We start from the raw sequence: 22,037 nt of genomic DNA on the forward strand, positions 1-22,037 counted from the left end.
CTCAATGTGTATTTCGTGGAATATCCGAGTCCTCCGTCCTTGTTCTTGCTCGAAAATGCAATACGCAGGAGCTACTAGATGCTGACCAGTGGGCCACACGGCACAGTGGAAGTGTGCTTATTCCTCTTAACTAAATTTATGAAAATTCACGTGATCATGAGAAACTACATCAGCCTAACCGAAACTATACTAGCGTGATAAGAATCAATAATCCAGTTGATTGCAACTCGGAACGAAAATTTTTATTCTTGGTTTCCAGAGATTAACCACCCATCATATTCGATCAACCGCCTCACCAAAATTGGCCAGCCTATTTAAGGTACATCGTCGCAGGATGCCGATATCTACCCCAAATTTTTAGGCCATTCCGTTTGCGCTGGCGGCTCTTAACCTCCTCGAGCAGTACACGATACGGTTCGCCAGAGAGCATGAACTTCTCCACAAACTTCTCGCTTCCTTTCTCGAACTGGTCGTCTGCAAGGGCCAGCGCCTCCTGAATCATTTCCTTGAATTCAGAAAAACGGGTCGCCAACGGCTTCTGGTCATCGTCGTCTTCGGAGCTCGGCTCATCCTCCGATTCAGATTCTTCGCCTTGACCTTGCAGGTACACCTGTGCTTCAATCTGGTCACGGATATCACTACCTGGCGGCGGTGCAAACTCTGGTCGCAAGACCAATCGTTCGTCTTGCCAAAAAGGCGGCGTTGTTCGTCGCTGGATAGTTCGAAACAGCTCGGGATTTGTAAATGCGAAACAATAAACGATGCTGTCGGTCTCCTCTGCTTCATTGCTCTTTTTGGTATTATCGGAAGGCGCTTCCGACTGGCTTGCTGTTAATTCATTCTAGGCTGTTTGGCCCTTTTCGTCGTCGTTGCGTTTCTCTGCTTCATCGCTGTGCTCGGGTTTCTCCTTCTCCAACTGATCTGTTGGCGTTGCCGACTGGTGTACTTTTAAACCCAGTCTGAGCTGCTGGGGCCTTTTCGTCATCTCAGTGCTTCTCTGCTTCGTCCTGCTTCTCCAACTTATCAGTAAGCGTTGCCTTTAGGTGATCGTCTACCATGACCCGTTCTGGCGGGAGTTTCCCTTCGTCTCCGTCGCTGTTCCGAGTCTCGTCGCGATTCTCCGACTTCCGAGCCTTCGGGTCATCGTCTTTGTTGTCGCTTCGCTTCGCCCCTTCGTCGGCCGGCGTCGTTGCCCAGAGACTGCTTTCTAGCTCTGGGCCTTTCTCGTTTGCGCTGCTGTCTTCGGCCGGGTAGCCATCGGGTGGTGATTTAACGTCCGGCGGACGACTTGGTTCGCCATATCCAGCCGTGGTGCCCTTGCCGTCTTGTGTTTTGGAGATGGAATCGCCTTCTGCGGTTTGCGAAGGTGGAGCGTTCTCTTGATCCCGCGCCTCTTGTGAATCGTCTGCAGCTTCAACGTATTAGCTGGTCCCAAGCAAGTGGATAAGGTGCAGACACACCGGGCTCTGGATCTCGCTTCTGGCCATTTTCTATGTCGGGTTTGGCAGCCTGCGAAGCCGCGGCGGAAGAGTGCTGCCGGTCATTCCCCTGAGATTCCTTTGCTTCTGTAGGTGCTTGTGTTGAACCTAGCTCTGGTGGAGTTTGCTGCGAGGGCGCAGACTGTGCAGGGACTCTCTCATTAGACCCTGCAGCGGACTCGCTCGTCTGTTCCTGCTTCACGTTGTCTTTTGTGAAAGCGGACGCCGAAGGTCGGAATACCTCTGCTTCTGGTCGGAAAATCGATTTCTTCTTTTGTGCAGGCTTCGGGTTGGGCGATTCCTGAGCTTGCGAGCTTCTGTATGTCAGAGTCTGCCGAGGTTGGCTGCTCTCCGGCTGACTGCGGGCGTTGGTTGCGGTTAGCACTTCCTTCAGCTGGGCAGCGAGTTGGTCAAGTTCAACGCGGGTATTTGTGGACATGGAGAGGGCATTGGGTCGTATTGATCGATTCCCCTGGTTTATTCTACTGCTGGGAATGCTCGTTTTCAGTGGGCGAGGACGTTGGAGAAGCGTCTCCGGCTGCTCCGACAGCAAAAGGTAGCATACCACTGGATTGGATCAGGGAATTGATCGGGGAATTGGATGGTCGCGCAGTTGCTCAATGATGGGCAAAGGAAACCATTTGCACTGATAGATGATCAGTTTGACAGTTCATCCTGGGTAAGCAAGCACCTATGAGCTCGATTTCCAACAAGCGATAGTCTTCGGAGCCGAACTTATAACCGCCTTTGCGGGCATAGTTGAATGTCAACCGCGCCTGGGAAACGCGAAAGGTCAGCGCGCTGTGTCATAAACAGAGTACTATACTGAGGGGAAGATAGGGAAACTCGTACGCCCCACGCCAGGCTGAGCAGAGCCACACTGTCCAACCGCGCCGTGTCCAGGCCGGCTCTTCGCGCCCACAGCGCATAGTGCACGTTGTACAGCGTCGGAAGGATGCTCCAGAAACGGTCAACCTGCGAGTAGTTCCCCGTGATCAGTGCGACGAGAACGAAAATTGGCGCGATGGCCAGCGCAAAGGTAAGCGCCGTAACCGCCGGGTTGCTTTGGTAGTAGAGTGTCTGTAGTTCGGCGACGTTGACGCGACCCCCGCCGGTGACGACGGAGACCTGGTCGCGCAGAAACTGGAACCATTGCGGCGCCTGGACAAGATACGGCGCAACAGTGGTGTTGAACTGCGCGGCGTCTGCGGGCGAGAGAATCGAGGGGAGCGGAACGGTCATGGCGGCGGATCTGTTGCGCGGACTTTGGAGTGTGTTGTTGTTGTCGCCGAGTTGATGATGGCGGAGTGACGATGGTGTTTGTTGGTGTCTTTAGCGTCGTAGCGTCTTCATAAATTTAGTTAAGAGGAATATGACTACTAGCACAGTGGTTCAAAATCACGCGATGAAATTTGCTGACTCAGCAATGGATGACTCAGCAATGCGGAAAAAGATGAAGCCTGGCTGCCTGGGCCGATGCTGCCGCCGTAAACCGGGCGCAAATTCCAACCGTCGTCCATTTTGCTTTGGCGTTCCCATACATAGGTGTCTTTGGGGATTGGGATTTTTCCTTTATTTCATCGCCTGGCTGGGGAGAGCGGCATCCATTCCTTCTTTTCTTTCTTTCTTTCTTTTTTTCCTTCCTCTTTTTCTCCGCTCTTAGCCTTCGGGCTTCCCTCCCCTCCGCAGTCATGGCCACTTTGCTTCGACGGCCAGCTTATCTGGCGCGATATTCGCGGAGTGCCGTAGAACTATTCAGCGCATCGCGATCATTATACCCGAGTCATTCGCGGCCGCAGCTCTGGGCATTGGTCAACAATCCCCGCCGTACCCGAAGATGCTATGCTACCGTGAATCCCAACGATCCGAAGTCTCCGAATAATGATGGCGGGAGCAACAACAACAAGGGTCGGGATCAGCTGCCCTCGGAGCTGGAAAAGTTTTTCGACGAGCTGGAGCGGAATGCCGTGTTCCTCCCACCGTCGGATCGAGAGGTGTTGAGAAGGGCCAAGGAGGACTTGCTCCGAGGAGACCGACTGCCTCCGGAGGTTCAGCGGAAGATCAACGATGTGTTGCAAGGAAAAGCGCCCTTGACGATTACCGAGTTCGATGCACTGCTTCGGGCGCTGCGCGATGCTGGCAAGGAATCATCCGAGCAGACAAAGTCAGAGCAAAGGAAGGCAGAGGAAGAGCAGACACAGAAGGAGCAAGAAAAGAGCGAGCAGCAGAAGGAGGAGGATACCATGTCGGATTTTGAGAGATTTGTGAAAGAAAAAGAGGAGCAGAGGAGACGAGAGAGGGAACGAAAAGGTCAAACCGGTCCGACGCCCAAGATCTTCGAGTTCAGACTCGACCCGGCGAACATGCTGATTTCGGCGATCGTCTCGTATTACATCTACCGAAGTATCTTCCCGGGAGAGGACCGACGGGATATCACATGGCAGGAATTCCGGACAAACTACTTCGACAAGGGCTTGGTGGAGCGACTGACCGTGCTCAATCGGTCTCGTGTGCGGGTGGAGCTGAATCGGGAGGCCGTCGCCAGGGTCTACCCGGACTCGCCGGCCGCCACAAATCCCAACTTTCACTACTACTTCACCATTGGATCGGTCGACTCGTTCGAGCATAACCTTGAGGAAGCGCACAATGAACTCGGCATCCCGAGTGGGCAGCGAATACCGGTGGCTTACGTTGAGGAGGTGCCCTGGTTAGCGACAGCTTTCTCGTTCGGTCCGACGCTGCTGATGATTGCGGCGTTTTTCTGGCTCTCGCGACGAGCTGCCGGCGCCGCTGGTGGTCAGAGTGGTATCTTCGGCATCGGGAAGAGCCGAGCGAGGCGGTTCAATCACGAGACCGATGTCAAGATTCGATTCTCGGACGTGGCCGGAATGGACGAGGCCAAGCTGGAAATCATGGAGTTTGTCAGCTTCTTGAAGGAGCCGAGCAAGTTCGAGAAATTGGGCGCCAAAATCCCTCGAGGCGCCATTCTGTCTGGCCCTCCCGGTACTGGTAAGACGTTGCTGGCCAAGGCCACCGCCGGTGAATCCGGCGTGCCGTTCTACAGCGTCAGCGGGTCGGAGTTTGTGGAGATGTTCGTCGGTGTCGGTCCGTCGCGTGTGCGTGATTTATTCGCCACCGCGCGCAAGAATACGCCATGCATCATCTTCATCGATGAGATTGATGCCATCGGCAAATCGCGGACAAAGCAGAATTTCGGCGGTGGCAATGACGAGCGGGAGAGCACGCTCAATCAGATCCTGACGGAGATGGATGGTTTCAACACGTCGGACCAAGTGGTTGTGCTGGCCGGTACGAACCGACCGGACGTTCTCGACAAGGCGCTGCTGCGACCGGGTCGCTTCGACCGGCACATTGCGATTGACCGACCGACAATGGAGGGACGGAAGCAGATCTTCCGTGTTCACCTCAAGAAGATTGTGACCACGGAAGACATGGAATACCTGACGGGTCGCCTAGCGGCTCTCACTCCTGGCTTTGCTGGTGCCGATATTGCCAACTGCGTCAACGAGGCTGCCCTGGTTGGTAAGTAGATATCGGACGCCTTTTTCCAGTAAAGCGAAGATGCTAATGGATGTCTAGCGGCTCGCGAGCACGCGGACGCGGTGGTGATGAAACACTTTGAGCAGGCCATTGAGCGAGTGATTGGCGGTCTGGAGAAGAAGTCACTGGTTCTGTCGCCCGAGGAGAAGCGTACGGTGGCCTACCACGAGGCCGGACACGCTATCTGCGGCTGGTTCTTCCGATGGGCAGACCCGCTGCTGAAGGTGTCGATCATCCCGCGCGGGCAGGCCGCGCTCGGCTACGCGCAGTATCTGCCGTCGAGCGAGAACTACCTGATGACGCGACACCAACTGATGGACCGCATGGCGATGACGCTGGGCGGCCGGGTTAGCGAGGAGTTGCACTTTGACACGGTGACGAGCGGCGCCAGCGACGACTTCAACAAGGTCACGCGGATGGCGACCGCGATGGTGACCAAGTTCGGCATGTCCGAGAAGATCGGCACCGTCTACTACGACGAGGAGCAGCAGCAGTTCCAGAAGCCCTTCTCCGAGGAGACGGCGCGTAACATCGACGCCGAGGTCCGCCGCCTCGTCGACCAGGCCTATAAGCAGTGCCGGGACCTGCTCGAGTCCAAGCGCAACGAGATCCGTCTCGTCGCAGAGGAACTCCTCAGCAAGGAGGTCCTGACGCGGGACGATCTCATCCGGCTGCTCGGGCCCCGCCCGTTCCCGGACAGCGGCGAGTTCACCAAGTACTTTGGCGGCGGTACCGCGGGAGGTGGTGGCACTATTGCGCCGCCCGAACCACCGCGTTCGGATGAGGAGACGACGGGGAAGGATGGGCGTGATCAGACGCCTCGTCCGCTGTAAGTATTCGTATTCGTGTCAAAGAAACACATTCTCCGCTTCTATCTGTGTGTACTTGATCGTTTTGCTCTTTAGAGTTTTCAAGTGTTCTCTTATTGGCAGGGGAGGGGGGTTGTGACTTCCATGGCGTGGATATGATTTGATTGCATTTCCGATCATCTCAACCGTTCTGTCTATTCATCTCTCCTCCTGTTTGTTGATCGACTGGGGTAGATCGGTCGGTGTAAGCTATATAGATGTGATGAATCCAAAAGTGTATGTATAATAATAGTGGACATCAAAATCGGTACATTTAATCTTCTTCTTATATGTGACCTTGTTTCCAACTTTGTAATGGATGATAGATCTGATTGAAAAAAATATACCGTGTACTACTAGGGAGATACAACAATCCAAAGAACCACGCCTACTCTCGCCTTATTTTTGTTGCCAATCCAGTCCAGCCCAAACCAACCCGGGGTATCTCCAACTAACTTACTCCCTCTTAGTCTCCTTCTGATTCTTATTCTTGACAGCCTTTGAAGACGGTTTCACCGACCATCGCGGGATAAACCTGCCCACGCGAGCCTGATAGTCGGCGTACTCGGGATACTTCTCCGCGCTGAGCTTCTCGGTGAGTCGCGTGCTGCCCTGGAACAGAGCGAGATATCCGAGCGCGCCGGCAACGGTCCAGTTGAGGTACGCGCGGGTCGTGTAGGCCGCCCAGGCATAGAGCGTGACCCAGATGGCCTGCTCGGCGGCGAAGTTGGGGTGGCGGCTGAAGGACCAGAGACCGGAAATGTTGAAGCCGCGCTCGAGATCGGCGGTGTCGAAGGCGTCGCCCTCTTGGGGTTTGCGGCCGGCGCGGTAAGCGCGCTTCGCTTTCTGGTAGCGCCACTGCTGCTCGTCGGCGATGGTCTCAATGAGGAGCCAGAAGATGATGAGGCGGGAAAAGACCAGGTCGGAGATTCCGAAGGTGGAGGTAGAGGTCGAGGTAGATTTGGACGGCGCGAGGAGAACGAAGAGATAGGTCGGAGTGGTGATGGCCCAGAGGAGCAGGTTCTGCGTCAAGCCGATGAAGAACACGTTAAACAGGAAAAAGAGGAATCGGTTGTTGATTGCTGCGCGCAGCGCCGGCCAGCGGTAGTCTTCGGAGCCGAACTTATAACCGCCTTTGCGGGCATAGTTGAATGTCAACCGCGCCTGGGAAACGCGAAAGGTCAGCGCGCTGTGTCATAAACAGAGTACTATACTGAGGGGAAGATAGGGAAACTCGTACGCCCCACGCCAGGCTGAGCAGAGCCACACTGTCCAACCGCGCCGTGTCCAGGCCGGCTCTTCGCGCCCACAGCGCATAGTGCACGTTGTACAGCGTCGGAAGGATGCTCCAGAAACGGTCAACCTGCGAGTAGTTCCCCGTGATCAGTGCGACGAGAACGAAAATTGGCGCGATGGCCAGCGCAAAGGTAAGCGCCGTAACCGCCGGGTTGCTTTGGTAGTAGAGTGTCTGTAGTTCGGCGACGTTGACGCGACCCCCGCCGGTGACGACGGAGACCTGGTCGCGCAGAAACTGGAACCATTGCGGCGCCTGGACAAGATACGGCGCAACAGTGGTGTTGAACTGCGCGGCGTCTGCGGGCGAGAGAATCGAGGGGAGCGGAACGGTCATGGCGGCGGATCTGTTGCGCGGACTTTGGAGTGTGTTGTTGTTGTCGCCGAGTTGATGATGGCGGAGTGACGATGGTGTTTGTTGGTGTCTTTAGCGTCGTAGCGTCTGGTTTTGGCAGAGCGCGTTCGGTGCTGGCCGGTGAGTTATTCTGCGACTAAATCGCTGAATCAATGGCATGTGTCATCCGCGAAGCCTGATTCGAAAGATACCCGTCAAGTCACTGCAGCATCGAGGCGACTTGTGCGCGCCTTGTGGTGGTGGGATCTTGTCGTGGCGGGCTCAAATGTTTTGGGCCGTCCGGCGCGAGGGTTGATGCCTCAGGCAGAAATTTGGGGATTCCAATGCGCGCGACGCGTTCCGATGATATAGTTAGTAGTAGTAGTATTCGGCTCGCCGAAAGATCCTTTCACAGGTCCGCTAGGATCGATCGATGATGTGCTCCGTAGTCTGTCCATAGAGCAATTGCTAGTTCTCTGGCTCCCGCACTTCCATGCCCAACCGCGTCCTCTGCGTGGCCGAGAAGCCGGCCATCGCAAAGGCCGTTGCTCAACATCTTTCCGGCGATTCGTTCGAAACTGTACGTTTTCACCTCTTATTTCTTTCGAGACAAAAAAAAAAAAAAGTAGCTGAGTTGTTTTCAAACTAGAGGAACATCCGCGGAAACAGATATGTCAAGAACTACATATTCACCTTCAACTTTGGGCCACCCTGGGGCACCTGCGAGGTGACAATGACCAGCGTCCTGGGCCATCTGACCCAGATGGACTTTGTGCCGCAGTACAAAGCGTGGCAGTCCTGCCCACCAAGTCAATTGTTTGAGGCGCCGGTTGTCGAACAGGTCGCCGAAGTAGGTTCAAGTTCTTCCATCCAGAGCCACCTTTGAACCTTGTTGAGAGAAAGAAGGACTGAATGTGATAGGATTATCGCAGTCTGGCGGACAATATCAAGCAGCAGGCGAGAAATGCCAAAGCACTGTTTATCTGGACCGATTGCGATCGCGAAGGCGAGCATATCGGCACCGAAATCAGGACGCAAGCAAAGGCGGTCAATGCCAACATCCAGGTCAAGCGGGCCAAATTCAGCAACACAGAGAGAGCGTGCGTTGTGAAATTCCCGGTTCTTTGTTTTTAAAAACGTTGTGCTGATGGGATCTACAGTCACGTTCTTCGCGCTGCCCGCTCCCCGGTTGATCTCGACGAGCGTCAGGCCAACGCTGTGGCAGCTCGTATGGAACTTGACCTTCGGATCGGCGCTGCCTTCACACGGTTGCAGACGTTGCAGCTGCAATCTCTGGGTCCGGCGCTGCAGGACCGGACCATCAGCTATGGTAGGTGTCGCGATCTCTTTGCCGGATGAGTATGATGATGCTAATCCGACAGGGTCATGTCAATTCCCGACCCTCGGCTTCGTGGTAGACCGCTATCTGCGGGTGCAGAATTTCAAGCCGGAGCCATTCTGGTCAATCAAAGTTATGCACCAACGTGACGGCGTCAACGTGAATTTTACCTGGCGTCGGAATCATCTGTTTGACCGCGCGGCAGTGACAATTTTGTTTGAACGGTGTCTGGCTGCTAAGAAGGCCACTGTCACCAAAGTCACCAAGAAACCGACGAGCAAATGGCGGCCGCTGCCGTTGACAACAGTTGATCTGCAAATGATGGGGAGCAAGTATTTGCGGATGAACAGTTCTGACGTGATGAAGGTGCGTCTAACCTTGGCCACTCTCTGAACGGAGCTGATTGAGGTATAGATTGCAGAAGGGTTGTACACTCGCGGCTTCATCAGCTATCCTCGCACTGAAACAGATCAGTTCGACAAGGGGATTGACTTGAAAAAACTGATCGAGAAGCAAGTCCATGATAATCAATGGGGCCGATATGCGCGAGAGTATGTTTCATTCTCCTAGACCTAGATCCTCAACTCGTACTGACATCCATCAGGCTTTTGGACGGTAAATTCCGCACTCCGCGTGCCGGAAAACACAACGACCAGGCCCATCCGCCCATCCACCCGGTATCTGGCGCGGGGAACGAGGCTCTAAGTTTCGAGGAGAGGAAGGTCTACGAATTCATCACGCGTCGGTTTCTCGCTTGCTGCTCGGACGACGCCAAGGGACAAACAAGCGAAGTCGAGATCCAGTACGGTGACGAGGAGTTTCACGCCAAGGGCCTAATCGTCCTCGAACGTAACTATCTAGATGTATATATCTACGATAAATGGGAGAGCAGTCAACAGCTCCCTGCGTTCGAGGTCGGCGAGAGGTTCGAGCCCACCGAGGCTAACATGACGGAGGGGAAGACGAGTCCTCCGGGTTATCTGACGGAGCCGGAGCTCATCGCACTGATGGACGCGAACGGGATCGGCACAGATGCAACCATGGCGGAGCACATTGCCAAGATCAAGACGAGAGAGTACGTCGCCACGCGGCCCCGTGGCGGTGGTGCCCCTGCCAATGATGATGATGATGATGATAACGCGACGTCCACGTCGAATCGACGAGGTGGCCGCGGCGGTGGTCGCGGTGGCGGAGGTCGTCGCGGTGGACGAAATGCCAACTCCAACCGAGGCGGCGGCGGCGGCGGCGGCGTGGAGGAATTCATCCCGACGCGCCTGGGCATTGCCTTGGTCGAAGGCTACGACAACGTGGTTCGGAATCTGCCAGATAGTCCCTCGCTCAGCAAGCCGTTCCTCCGCAAGGAAATGGAACTCCGCATGCGTGACATCTGCGCTGGCACCAAGTCGCGTACGGAGGTCGTGCAGCAGAGCCTGGAAATGTACCGGGAAGTCTTTGTGACGACGCAGCGGAGAATCGAGTTGCTGAAGGAGGCTTGCCGGAAATACGTCCTTCAGCAGGGCTGACGAATTGGATCTGGAGTTATTTCCAGCTTATCAATCTGGAGGAGCTGTCCCGCCCGCGTCAAGCGGTTCCGGCAGTTGCAAATCCTGGCTCGGCTTGAGAGTGCGTTCAATCCAACCCCAGTTTCCTATCAAGCCGACAATCACCTCCTGGCTTCATGACAAACACTATCGCGTGTTACGCGATACGATCACTCTCTGGACGGCGACGGCTCCCATCCGACAGTCCGACATTTGTCTCTGGAACAAGCACACTGCAGATCAACAGACCACGGCCGTATAATACGTCTACAAGACGAGTTCGTAGCGTCCTCTGATTTCTCCCGGGGAAGGTTGGGGGCCTGTGCAACTCGACCAGGAAAGGGTCTTCATTTAGCCGGAGCGCATCCAATTATTCTGAGGAATTCAGGGATCGGCCAGGACCCCTGATTGATGCATGATTCATTGCATGCAGATCGTGGAATCCTGGAATTTGGAATGCTGAAATTTGGGTCTGGAAACTCGCCGTGCTCTTGTACTCCGTACAGTACCAGAACCTAATTAGGTAGATAGGTAAATCTATCTCAAATCATTGCCGTACCTCTCTCATCGTGCAAGTTTGACGAGTATCCCTACGGAGTACGGAGTACTCTGTGCCGCTTCAGGTAATTATTCACGGATATGAGCCGCACCAGGGCGGGCAATTCGCAAGACCCAAATTTCATGTAGAATCTTTCCTCCGTCTACCAAGGTTGGTAAGAGGTAATTACGAATCACATTGTATGAGGCTGAAAATGCCTAAAGTAATGTGCCAACTGCCAACACCCGCTTGGAACTAACATCATGGGTGCCGTTGACGTTCAGAGCCTCATCACCGAGGAGCTTCTCGTGTTTTATGTTGATTCCAAGTTCAGCGTACCGGAGGGTTTTCATGGAGCTTGAACCCATTGCAGGAGTGCTGGTAGACCACTGGCAGTCGACGACCACTGTGCAAGTGATGTGATACTGGAGCCAATTGTGATGATACTACCATGCGAACCTTAATCCTGCTACTGTGTCCAGCGTAGTTGGGTTTTCGATTCGGGTCGGGAGAGCTGGGAGAGTAAGGACTACTTACCCAAGTCATCGATGCTGATATTGGCCAGCCTCATCGCTGGCCGAGACGACTTCCGACTTGACACTATTGTTTCGGCAGTGTCTTTGTCAATCTTTCGTGCTAACAATCATCGTTTCCAACCTTCTGTTCTGTCGATTTGGGCAATGTACGGAGTAGATGAAGAGCATAACATCGGGGACTTTGCGCTCGTATCAGCTTGTGGACATGGAGAGGGCATTGGGTCGTATTGATCGATTCCCCTGGTTTATTCTACTGCTGGGAATGCTCGTTTTCAGTGGGCGAGGACGTTGGAGAAGCGTCTCCGGCTGCTCCGACAGCAAAAGGTAGCATACCACTGGATTGGATCAGGGAATTGATCGGGGAATTGGATGGTCGCGCAGTTGCTCAATGATGGGCAAAGGAAACCATTTGCACTGATAGATGATCAGTTTGACAGTTCATCCTGGGTAAGCAAGCACCTATGAGCTCGATTTCCAACAAGCGATGAAATATATTAAAGCCCGTGCGCAAACGCAATTAATCAAGAGTGGTCGCCTGAGTACGGCGTAGTACGTTCTGGTTATGCCACGTGCCAATGTTTAAACAGCTATGTATGTGTGTCAATGCCATGGATAGCCTTTCAGCGAACCGCAGGCTGGATATTGTCGACTCCCTGGTCGTGAAGAAGTCTGGCTACCGTTAGCACCTTCGAACGATACATTCATGAGCATGCAACATACACCCAGCACCGAGCGCACAAGAACGAATGGAAAAACCCTAGCAGTGCGACTCAACAGCGTCAAGGGCAGCTCTTCAACTGGCGTGAAGCCTGCGAATCCAACTCCATAGCAATTAAACAAATCGAGCAACAGTCTCGGATACCAGCCGAACAGGCGCATACATATTGAAAATGTCCCAATCTGCAGAGCCCCCTTCGCATATCTTGGTGCTACTGAAGTATCCGTACTCGGTATTGAGTGTTGGGCTTTGGCGCTCTTCACCAGATGTCCAGTCCTTGCGTTCAATGTTTAATTTCTTGTCACTCACAGGGGACCTTGCACTCCAACACTTCGGCCACGGTTCGGACGTCAGGATCCGACTCCCGACGGATAGAACAGTAACTAAACGGAAGGAACGAAAAGTGAAGAGGCAGAGGATTTCCACGCTAAACCTAATGCAGAACTTGTTGCGCAATTTACCCGAAATTCCCGTACCTGCCCCATCAAGATGGTGCACAAACACGGATTACGGAAACAGGAATGTGGTGTGCCGAGGCTAGATGACACTAACCCGAAAATGGGGTTACTCCTCATTACGTTAGTGCGCCTTTGCATACCAATTGTTGAGGAATGATTGGACAGATTCTTTGCCATACTTCCCTTTGGGGTTTAGCGCTGCCTTTGTTTAAGTCAACACTCTTGTTCTTCCTCCTCCCCCCTTGGGTACAATCGTATCTTCTCCAATGATCACCTCTCGTCATTGTTCGGCTCCATCTTCTCTCCACTCTCAGATTGCTGGACGGCGCTGGCGCTCGCTGCGCGTCCCTATTGTTTTCGACCGACCCACCTTGGTGTTCTGTTGCTTTTATGTATTGCCGCTCGACCCCGGAGGTCAACAACTCTGTGCCCAAAATTTCTGTTGATGACGGTCCCCTCGAACTCGACCTGTTCCCTTCCTCCGCGTAATCAAACTGCTCTTCACCATGAGCCACCCCGGCGGCCAGCGCATCTGCTCCCGTTGCTTCACCCCTTTGGATTCCGGCTCTCGCAGCAAATATTGCCTGACATGCCGCTCTAATCCGTCCGCGTCCTCGGTAAATCTCCGGCCTCAGCAGGCTCCTCCGCCGGCGGGCCAAACAACAATGCCTCCCGTTTCCGACGTGTCCGCCGCGAATGCAAATACATCAATGACCCAGGCCGTCCCCTCCCGGGGCGCCGGACGACCTCCGTCCGCCACGACGCGTCGACGTGTATGCCGCACTGAAGGCTGTGCGCGCTTTACGGCGGATGCCCGGTATGCTCATTGCCAACTCTGTCTGGCGGAAAAGCGTCGGTTGCGGTCGCTACCATCACCGGCAGCTTACAAGTCCTGCCGTTGCGGTGTCTCTCTGCCGCCATACGACCACATTCATCTCTGCTCCAAATGCCGTGCACAACCGCCCCCGCCCGAAACCGCAGTCACCCGGTGATCTTTGTCCGACATTGGCATGTTCTCGCCGCCCGATACATCCGACATGGCTCCATTTGTGATGATCAATCTGGAGTCTTTGAATGGATTGTTGTCTGTCCCCATTGCGGCGTAGGTTCTGGCTGCCTCAGCGGCGGAGTGATTGGTTCGACGACTGTGCCTGAATGGCTTTCGATATGCATGATTGATAGATTCCCCTTCGGTTTTGGAGCCTCCATTCGCATTTCCGGCTTGAGCTGTGCTCTTCCAAACCGCAGAAACAAACAAAAATCCATAATAATGATCAGAGGACCGTGGTTCTCGACGTCAAATTTCGACACATCCATGCGACTTCAGTGGTGTTGACTTTGTCGATGTTTGAGGCGTGCCCACACTTGTGCCCTCCGAACACGGTCCCATCTCTCACATGAAAAAAAAATTGATTGCTAGACGGTCGATATTGATACCTAAGATCAGAAAGTTAGCTTAGGCTCCCTGGTTCTTGGAGCCTCAGCGACTGCGTCGCGTTGGCGGCATTCGCTATGAATTACAAGTGTTTCTGGGTCCAGTCTACGTGCATGACAGGGATTTCTCTTTTTACTATTCTACTATACCGTATATTAGACAATATTGGCGAGCTTTTTGTCGTCACGATTGAATGCCCGCTCCTCGCTCAATGTTCCTCACAGGATGTTTTCCCCCAGTGGTATCGTTAATCCAGTGGCTGTGCTTGCCGATCTCCGGTGACATTTCGCGGCCAGGCCTCCCGATGCCCAGTCCCAAGCATCCAACTCAAGTGGCCTCTGCGAACAAGATTATTATCATTGTACCCCATGGCCCTGGCCCTGACTTTGAGGGAGTGATAATTGAGAGGCGAAGCTTCATTGAAGGACCAGTTATGGCGGCACACCCCTCGAGCCTACTGGAAATTTCATTTCGACCATAGGAAAGCTTTCCTGCACGACTCGTTGAGCCGACCGTGTCACGAGGGCTCTGCAGCAGTTGCTGGAGCGATCCCTCTGCTTCGACGGCTTTAACTCAAACCCGTCTACGGAAACGACGACCGCCAGCCTCCATGCGCCTTGAACGTTCAGACTGCGACCCCCCCCCCCCCCCCTCCCCCCCAAAGGCGCCGGGGCTGCATTACTGGGACAGGCTGGAGCGGGACGAGATGCAATGAAATGGGATGCGTGCCAACCCTGTCGCCACGTACAGAAGTTCGTCATGATTTTGCATGCCTGTTATGAAGCGGTTGATTTGACGTGTGGGATAGACATGTTCTTTTTAGATGCATGATGGAGTCAAATTGCAATCCGCAGACTCATGGAATTAGTCTCCAACTCTCCGCTGTCCTTCATCTAATGCCCAAACTTCTGACCACTTGCCAATCCCCGTTTGTAAACCCTGCCTGGTACCAGCTGAATCATAATCCAGCGCCCATCCAGCTTCATAGATTACTGTGTCATCAAAAAGACCCATTCTTGTTCCAACGACCGCCGCGCTATATCCTCCCCGCTGTCCTCCGCGCCGACCTCGCCCGCCTCTTGATTCATGAGGAGCGGATCCCCTCTTTGGCCGCTGTTGTCCGGTGGAAGCAGTGGGAGTTGAGGTGGCGGTATTGGGACTCACCGGCCTTCGATGCCCACCGGCTGGCTATTACGGACTCCTGTCTTCGTCATCGTCGCTCTTCTTATCAACTTCGGCGCGCTTGTCCGACTCATCGGGCTGCGTCGCCCATTCGCTGGTCATATGTCCGTTCCCGAGCTTCCGGGGTTGACTTATCGTTGCTGTCGGTCTCCTCTGCTTCATTGCTCTTTTTGGTATTATCGGAAGGCGCTTCCGACTGGCTTGCTGTTAATTCATTCTAGGCTGTTTGGCCCTTTTCGTCGTCGTTGCGTTTCTCTGCTTCATCGCTGTGCTCGGGTTTCTCCTTCTCCAACTGATCTGTTGGCGTTGCCGACTGGTGTACTTTTAAACCCAGTCTGAGCTGCTGGGGCCTTTTCGTCATCTCAGTGCTTCTCTGCTTCGTCCTGCTTCTCCAACTTATCAGTAAGCGTTGCCTTTAGGTGATCGTCTACCATGACCCGTTCTGGCGGGAGTTTCCCTTCGTCTCCGTCGCTGTTCCGAGTCTCGTCGCGATTCTCCGACTTCCGAGCCTTCGGGTCATCGTCTTTGTTGTCGCTTCGCTTCGCCCCTTCGTCGGCCGGCGTCGTTGCCCAGAGACTGCTTTCTAGCTCTGGGCCTTTCTCGTTTGCGCTGCTGTCTTCGGCCGGGTAGCCATCGGGTGGTGATTTAACGTCCGGCGGACGACTTGGTTCGCCATATCCAGCCGTGGTGCCCTTGCCGTCTTGTGTTTTGGAGATGGAATCGCCTTCTGCGGTTTGCGAAGGTGGAGCGTTCTCTTGATCCCGCGCCTCTTGTGAATCGTCTGCAGCTTCAACGTATTAGCTGGTCCCAAGCAAGTGGATAAGGTGCAGACACACCGGGCTCTGGATCTCGCTTCTGGCCATTTTCTATGTCGGGTTTGGCAGCCTGCGAAGCCGCGGCGGAAGAGTCCTGCCGGTCATTCCCCTGAGATTCCTTTGCTTCTGTAGGTGCTTGTGTTGAACCTAGCTCTGGTGGAGTTTGCTGCGAGGGCGCAGACTGTGCAGGGACTCTCTCATTAGACCCTGCAGCGGACTCGCTCGTCTGTTCCTGCTTCACGTTGTCTTTTGTGAAAGCGGACGCCGAAGGTCGGAATACCTCTGCTTCTGGTCGGAAAATCGATTTCTTCTTTTGTGCAGGCTTCGGGTTGGGCGATTCCTGAGCTTGCGAGCTTCTGTATGTCAGAGTCTGCCGAGGTTGGCTGCTCTCCGGCTGACTGCGGGCGTTGGTTGCGGTTAGCACTTCCTTCAGCTGGGCAGCGAGTTGGTCAAGTTCAACGCGGGTATTGCCAGCATTTGCAACGATCTTCTCATAGTCAGTCTTGCTTGCGTGTTCAACACTGTGCAGTTTCTCTTCCAGCCTCCGGATCGCCTCAACGAGCGTTCTACACTCATCATGAATGTTGGAGATTTTCTTCCCTTGGCTGTCGTATATGCCATCCTCCATTCTATCAACGTACTTCTGAAGTTCGTTAACCCTCTCTGTGAGACTTTCTTCGAGCTTCTTCAGCAGGAAATTCACGTTCTTGACAGCACGCTGCTCGATCGACTCCGGTGTTGGCAGAGCTTTGAGCTTCTCTTGCATATTCTCCGCCACCTTGCGTTCGATGTGTTCCTTTGCTTGATTGGTGAACTTGGTCAAGCCGTTGCCAATCTTCTCTTCAATGTATTTGGACATGGACTGCTTGTTGGGCATCCACTCGACCTGATGGCGCAACTGCCGGGTTTCCTCTTGGACAGTGCTGATGTCTTTCTTGACTCCTTCCACGGCAGGTATCCAATTATTCAGACGGTCAACACTAGCGAAAAGATGGTCGAGTTTCTTCCTTAGGGAATCGATGTCTTTTTGTTGACCAGAGAGTGCATGGAACGCTGCAGAAGCGTCGTCGAGTTTCTGGTGGATGCCCTTCGTCTCCTGTGGTCTCGTATCGAGATTCTCGTCGACAGCAGTGAGTCGCGTCTCTAAGGACGACACTCTCTCCAACAAAGAATCAATTTCTTTCGGTGCAGTCCGCAGTTCCGAGACGTTTTGCTCTTGGCGTCTCTCGCATTCCTCGACTCTCTGTGCCAGACCCTTCAACTGTTGCTGTAGCTCCGCTGCTGGCTTGTTCGTCTCCAGGCGTGCGAGGCGATCCCGAAACATGCTTAATTCCTCTGTTATCGTGGCTGCATAGTCATCCTCGCTTCCCTTGGCCATGCTCAAGCGTTCTTTCGAGATGCGATTGTCCATTTGTTTCGTCAATGTATCCATCGCCGCCTGAAATTTCTTCATCCTCTCCTCATACGTCTTCTTTAGGATTAGCTTCTCTCTCTCGAGCCCGGTTATCCGAATGTTCAAAGTCTCGAACTCGTGAAGGCCCCGTTTTGCCTCGTTGCTGACAGTCTTATTGTCCGAGCTCAAGTAACGCCCCGAGACCGCAGTTTCGATGTCCTTTCTTACGGCGTCCCTTGTCTCTTTTACCTTTGCCTGGATGCTCTGATCCAGGTGGGCAGTATTAGCTTCCAGTACTGAAGCCAATTGCCTGGGAATTTCCCTGAGCCCGGCTCGAACGCGATCCAGATCAGCTCTGATATTTGTAGACTCAGCCTGCAGTGCATCAGCATTTGAATACTCGACGATGGCATTCTTCAGTTTAGCATAGTGATAATTGGAGCTCCTGATGATTGCTTCACCCAGCCAGTTAAGATGGTCGGCCATATTTCTCTCCTCGAATCGAGTCCTGAATCTGGATTGCACCGATCGAGCGACCACGATAATCGACATGAACAGGTAAATGATTCTCGTCGTTGGCGGCAACCCGGTTGAAGACTGCGGAAAATCGGTCATGAAATATTCGATGATGGCTTCAACTCCCAAAATGAATGCACTGGTGGCCACGGCGTTCTGTAAGCGGTTCAGATGGGAGCTTCGCTGGGGACCCATAATGAATCCGGTGTCTAGCACCCCAAAAGCGCAGAGGGTGATGATCGTCACCAAGAATGTGACGAGCTCCATGCTGAACGGTCGATGTAGTTGTCGCTTTTCCTCTAGCTTAGGAGAAAGTTCTGGCCGTGGATTCGAAATAGCCCTAAATCCAAGGATAAGCGTTCTTATGGCAGATAACAGTTGTTAAGCTGCCAGATAGATAAATGGTTGGATGCCCATAAATGTCGGACATAGAAGGAAGCGGGATTGTCTGTTGACTAATGAAGAAAGAATAATGCTTGCTTGCTTTGGAGGTTCAGTTTCAAAATTGTTTGAACCTGATATGTCTCTCTGACCATCCTGCCGTATGTTGGATAAAGAGTGTAAGAATATGAGTGCCTGAATCTCAGCTTGATGAAAGCATGTGAAGAAAGAGACAGTGAAGGTGAGAGTTTAACTTCATCCATCTGATTGTTGAACACTCCATGTTGCTCATCGCCGATCAATCATTCAGGTTTTGATGGAGTTTGTAGACGGGTACTGCGAAAGAATCTTAACAAGATCAACGTCTGCATATTGCTGTTGGAGTTCACAAGAATCTGACTCCGGAGGTAAGGCAGACTGCGTACTTCTAGTATTGTCTAGCAAGCTGATGAAATGTCTGACAAAGACCGACTTCTGCCTGAGCTGTTTCAACCAAGCATCAGTTCTAAAAGACAATCACTCCTACTGTGACAAACCACGCATCGAGTTGTCGCTCATTTATGAGTTGGATACAGCGACAGAGACCGGCATCTTTTGGAAGGGAGAAGACAGGAAGTGAAGAAACCCTAGGGTTAGGGTATACCTCTGACCACGTGACCATACAAGCCCCAACAGGAGAGGGAAGGGCTAGTTTTTTTTTTTTTTTTTTTTTTTTGATTTGGTTCTAGGACTTACAAGTATTCTACCAGGCCGTGCAAGAGCTCTTCTGTTGAATCATTGACTGAATGATGAACTCTGCTGGATTATATACCTCTTGCATGAATTCTGTTGATTGGTCGTCATACATCCAACTTCATCCAGATGAACGCATGTCCATGGTTCTCCTGCTGTTCCATCTCTTGCTGACAACGCAATTGAAATTTCGCCAAATGATGCATTCAACTGTGGCATTAAGAAGTTTTTTGCTATCGGTGTTTAGTAGAGGATGGGAAATCAGAGGGGAATAATCCTACGCCCGTGAAAGCTCCGTTCAGCTTGGAGGTGGTGTAATAGGCCAGTTGACAGTAAGGCAGGAAGGGGGACGCAAACCGAGTCCGGATGACCGTGAGTGCGCAACGATGTCAGTTGGCGCGGAACCGGACGGGGGTGAACTGAAGTCTCCGAACAAATTCTGACTTGGGGCTGGTACGCCGTTGGCTGGTCCGGCTGTCCATTTGACCGCAGCAATCCTTATAACCTACAAGGTACTCGTTAATATTCTGGCCGCAATCGAGTGGGCACCGCCTACGCCAGTTGATGGGCATGGGCTTCGAACGGCTCGTCAGGCCAGTTGACCCTAGTGGCATACCCCACGCTTTCCTGGAATGATGTCGCGATCACACAGGCGAGTGCGCCATGGGACATGACACAACAAGACAACTGGCCTAAGTAGCGGCAGCCATGAACTGGCCGAGCAACCCCATCTCGACTCTCGCCGCTCTCACTCGGTCGGCTCTCTGCGGCCTGCGCAGTTAATAGCTCAAATCCCAAATGGAATTGTGATTCAAATTTTCATCTGAAGCGATTTTTTTTTCTGAAATGGAACAATGCTCCATTACGGATAGGTAACTATAACAAATTATGCATCGTGTTCCAACTACAACGGTCGACAAATTACAAATGAAATCCTCTCATGTATACTCGGAGAATTCGAGATCATCCTACAACCTCATCAATGTCGGTATAACGCCGATGGATTCTGAACAAAACACATGAGTTTAGGCGACCTGTGAGCTCCTAAACTTGCAATCTACATGAATCAGAGGAAATCCTCAAACACATGCTCATCGTCATCATCAATCTCCAGTTGACAGCGGCGCCGGTTCTCCTCCAAACGCTGCTCCAACAGCTTAGGGCTGCTCAAGGAGCTCTCCTGTTCCGCCTGTTTCGCCTCATCACGAGCCTTCTTCCGCTCAAGCGCTTTATCCCGCGCCCGATATGTCTCCTTCGGAAGCCAACGCCGTTTGGGGGGACGCCCAGGCCCTCGACGCACTTCATCAGACACTGCGGCTTTTGCGGTAGCAGGCAACTACGTGCGCTGATCCGGGACGAGGTCTTCCTTTCCTTCCTTCCTAATGGGACGGAGTACCTTTTTGTAGACGCGCTTGTCGGAGCGGATGAAATAGTGCTCCGCAATGAAGTCTTCGGCGTTCTTCCCGACAGCATTGCACACGGCGATCGCATGCCTACATGGGATCTGCAGATCCTGCCACTCAAGGTATGAACAGGCCTTGTCGTTGAGTTCAACCCGGTGAGCTTGGGAGGTTGCTAGTGAATTGTGGTTCACCAGCGGTAATGACTCGGATGAAAGGTGGACAGTGCACATCCGGGACAATAGTCCTCTGGTGTCAGAGGTGGTCCCAGGCGTAATTCGTGAAAATCCGCTGCGGATGATCATACATTCGCTTCCTCCGTTCATTGAGTAATATCATCAATTCGACCCATAAACTGTAACACTCTCACTTATGTTGGACGTCGTCCGGCCAAACCGGGGGTGCTCCTTGACCGGAGCCTTCATTGTTTTTGTGAAAAGCCATGTGCTGCTCATCAATTCCAGAACAAGCGAAATCAATCAGCAATTGCCCTGGATGTGACAATAGTTACAGTATATGGATCGTCTGGATTTCAAAGACAGTATCCATTTCCAGAGCCGAGATCATGAAACCTATAAGCAGTCATTCCTGATCCAAAGAGTTTTCGCAAGCTTCATCACTATAGACGCAGAGACGCAAACTACAGCCGGCTCCCAAGAACGATTCCATATACAACCGTCGCAATGACTCCCATCAGATTGACCAACGTTGAAATGCCATGCAGCTTTCCAAATTTCTTATTCAACTGAACCATCTCCTTGGAATGCGGCGGAGGATCATAACTCTTCTTCCCGTCGATCGACTCTGAACGGCGTAAGAATTATCATCCCATACAAAGTCGTGCTCTTCACCACGCAGAGAAACAAAGAGACTCACCCTGGTGAGACCGCTGTTTCATCGTTTCCCGCACCAACGGGGTCAGATAAAGTAGGTTGGTCAGGCCTGAGACCAGCGTCAAAGAGATCGGCAGCAGCACCGTGAACCGATTCTCCTCGAGCAAAACCCCCGAGAGGCTGCCCGGACTACCCAGCCGGCCCGGGAACGTCAGGGCCAGAGCAACGGGAAGCGCACTCTGCAAGCCAAAGTAGATTGGGAATATTTTGTTTTGCAGAGCCGAGAACTGCGGCCGAGGAAGTACCCTAAAGGCTACAATCCCTCCGACAAAAGTCTGCCAAAGTGTAAGCAACTTAAGGCCTGCCAGTCAATGCATAGAAACACTTTGGAAACGCACCTGGTAGAGCTCCGTGCCCAGCAGGGCCCCGTAGCTAGAGAAATGAAGGTTAGTCCAGGCCCCACGGGGCTCACTGTGGTGCCGCACCTGACAATGTGAAAGGGACCGGAGAGCGACATGTTGATAAAGAATGTACTTCTTGCTTCTTGGTCGCAAGTCGGTCGATGAATGACATGATGTTCGACACTCCGACACGTCAGGCCATTGTTCTTACGGTATTACCATGGGTCGGAAACAATTTCCACGACAAGTAATGCTTAGATCCACGCACCTTGGTCTTGGCATCCGACGTCATACCTGTCACGTGA

At 53.0% G+C, this 22,037-nt stretch overlaps 10 protein-coding genes across 10 annotated transcripts; 4 read left to right on the plus strand and 6 right to left on the minus strand.

The window, feature by feature from the left end:
• Positions 1-310: 310 nt before the first annotated feature.
• Positions 311-2,720, minus strand: VTN31DRAFT_3953 (uncharacterized protein; the record flags this gene model as incomplete). The annotated part of the gene is made up of 5 exons (XM_069404287.1): positions 311-841; positions 1,056-1,411; positions 1,461-2,045; positions 2,170-2,254; positions 2,331-2,720. The coding sequence occupies 5 exons, from the start codon at positions 2,718-2,720 to the stop codon at positions 311-313; spliced, it is 1,947 nt and encodes a 648-aa protein (XP_069261276.1).
• A 449-nt stretch (positions 2,721-3,169) lies between these two features.
• On the plus strand, positions 3,170-5,872 carry VTN31DRAFT_3954 (uncharacterized protein; the record flags this gene model as incomplete). The annotated part of the gene is made up of 2 exons (XM_069404288.1): positions 3,170-5,021; positions 5,079-5,872. The coding sequence occupies 2 exons, from the start codon at positions 3,170-3,172 to the stop codon at positions 5,870-5,872; spliced, it is 2,646 nt and encodes an 881-aa protein (XP_069261277.1).
• A 471-nt stretch (positions 5,873-6,343) lies between these two features.
• VTN31DRAFT_3955 (uncharacterized protein) lies at positions 6,344-7,517 on the minus strand (the record flags this gene model as incomplete). The annotated part of the gene is made up of 2 exons (XM_069404289.1): positions 6,344-7,051; positions 7,128-7,517. 2 exons carry the CDS (start codon positions 7,515-7,517, stop codon positions 6,344-6,346), a joined length of 1,098 nt encoding a protein of 365 aa, XP_069261278.1.
• A 490-nt stretch (positions 7,518-8,007) lies between these two features.
• On the plus strand, positions 8,008-10,376 carry VTN31DRAFT_3956 (uncharacterized protein; the record flags this gene model as incomplete). The annotated part of the gene is made up of 7 exons (XM_069404290.1): positions 8,008-8,094; positions 8,164-8,364; positions 8,436-8,614; positions 8,675-8,844; positions 8,897-9,219; positions 9,268-9,404; positions 9,458-10,376. 7 exons carry the CDS (start codon positions 8,008-8,010, stop codon positions 10,374-10,376), a joined length of 2,016 nt encoding a protein of 671 aa, XP_069261279.1.
• A 774-nt stretch (positions 10,377-11,150) lies between these two features.
• On the minus strand, positions 11,151-11,503 carry VTN31DRAFT_3957 (uncharacterized protein; the record flags this gene model as incomplete). The annotated part of the gene is made up of 2 exons (XM_069404291.1): positions 11,151-11,338; positions 11,470-11,503. The coding sequence occupies 2 exons, from the start codon at positions 11,501-11,503 to the stop codon at positions 11,151-11,153; spliced, it is 222 nt and encodes a 73-aa protein (XP_069261280.1).
• A 565-nt stretch (positions 11,504-12,068) lies between these two features.
• Positions 12,069-12,347, minus strand: VTN31DRAFT_3958 (uncharacterized protein; the record flags this gene model as incomplete). Its single annotated transcript, XM_069404292.1, has 2 exons — positions 12,069-12,137; positions 12,189-12,347. The coding sequence occupies 2 exons, from the start codon at positions 12,345-12,347 to the stop codon at positions 12,069-12,071; spliced, it is 228 nt and encodes a 75-aa protein (XP_069261281.1).
• Positions 12,348-13,150: 803 nt separating this feature from the next.
• VTN31DRAFT_3959 (uncharacterized protein) lies at positions 13,151-13,636 on the plus strand (the record flags this gene model as incomplete). The annotated part of the gene is made up of 1 exon (XM_069404293.1): positions 13,151-13,636. The coding sequence occupies one exon, from the start codon at positions 13,151-13,153 to the stop codon at positions 13,634-13,636; it is 486 nt and encodes a 161-aa protein (XP_069261282.1).
• Positions 13,637-14,906: 1,270 nt separating this feature from the next.
• Positions 14,907-15,482, plus strand: VTN31DRAFT_3960 (uncharacterized protein; the record flags this gene model as incomplete). The annotated part of the gene is made up of 1 exon (XM_069404295.1): positions 14,907-15,482. One exon carries the CDS (start codon positions 14,907-14,909, stop codon positions 15,480-15,482), a length of 576 nt encoding a protein of 191 aa, XP_069261283.1.
• A 568-nt stretch (positions 15,483-16,050) lies between these two features.
• On the minus strand, positions 16,051-18,252 carry VTN31DRAFT_3961 (uncharacterized protein; the record flags this gene model as incomplete). Its single annotated transcript, XM_069404296.1, has 1 exon — positions 16,051-18,252. The coding sequence occupies one exon, from the start codon at positions 18,250-18,252 to the stop codon at positions 16,051-16,053; it is 2,202 nt and encodes a 733-aa protein (XP_069261284.1).
• Positions 18,253-21,138: 2,886 nt separating this feature from the next.
• On the minus strand, positions 21,139-21,848 carry VTN31DRAFT_3962 (uncharacterized protein; the record flags this gene model as incomplete). Its single annotated transcript, XM_069404297.1, has 4 exons — positions 21,139-21,302; positions 21,375-21,666; positions 21,730-21,763; positions 21,817-21,848. The coding sequence occupies 4 exons, from the start codon at positions 21,846-21,848 to the stop codon at positions 21,139-21,141; spliced, it is 522 nt and encodes a 173-aa protein (XP_069261285.1).
• Between the last annotated feature and the right edge of the window lie 189 nt (positions 21,849-22,037).

The sequence above is a fragment of the Thermomyces dupontii genome (assembly GCF_041956625.1).
Source record: "Thermomyces dupontii strain NRRL 2155 unplaced genomic scaffold VTN31scaffold_3, whole genome shotgun sequence".
Classification (NCBI taxonomy): domain Eukaryota; kingdom Fungi; phylum Ascomycota; class Eurotiomycetes; order Eurotiales; family Trichocomaceae; genus Thermomyces; species Thermomyces dupontii.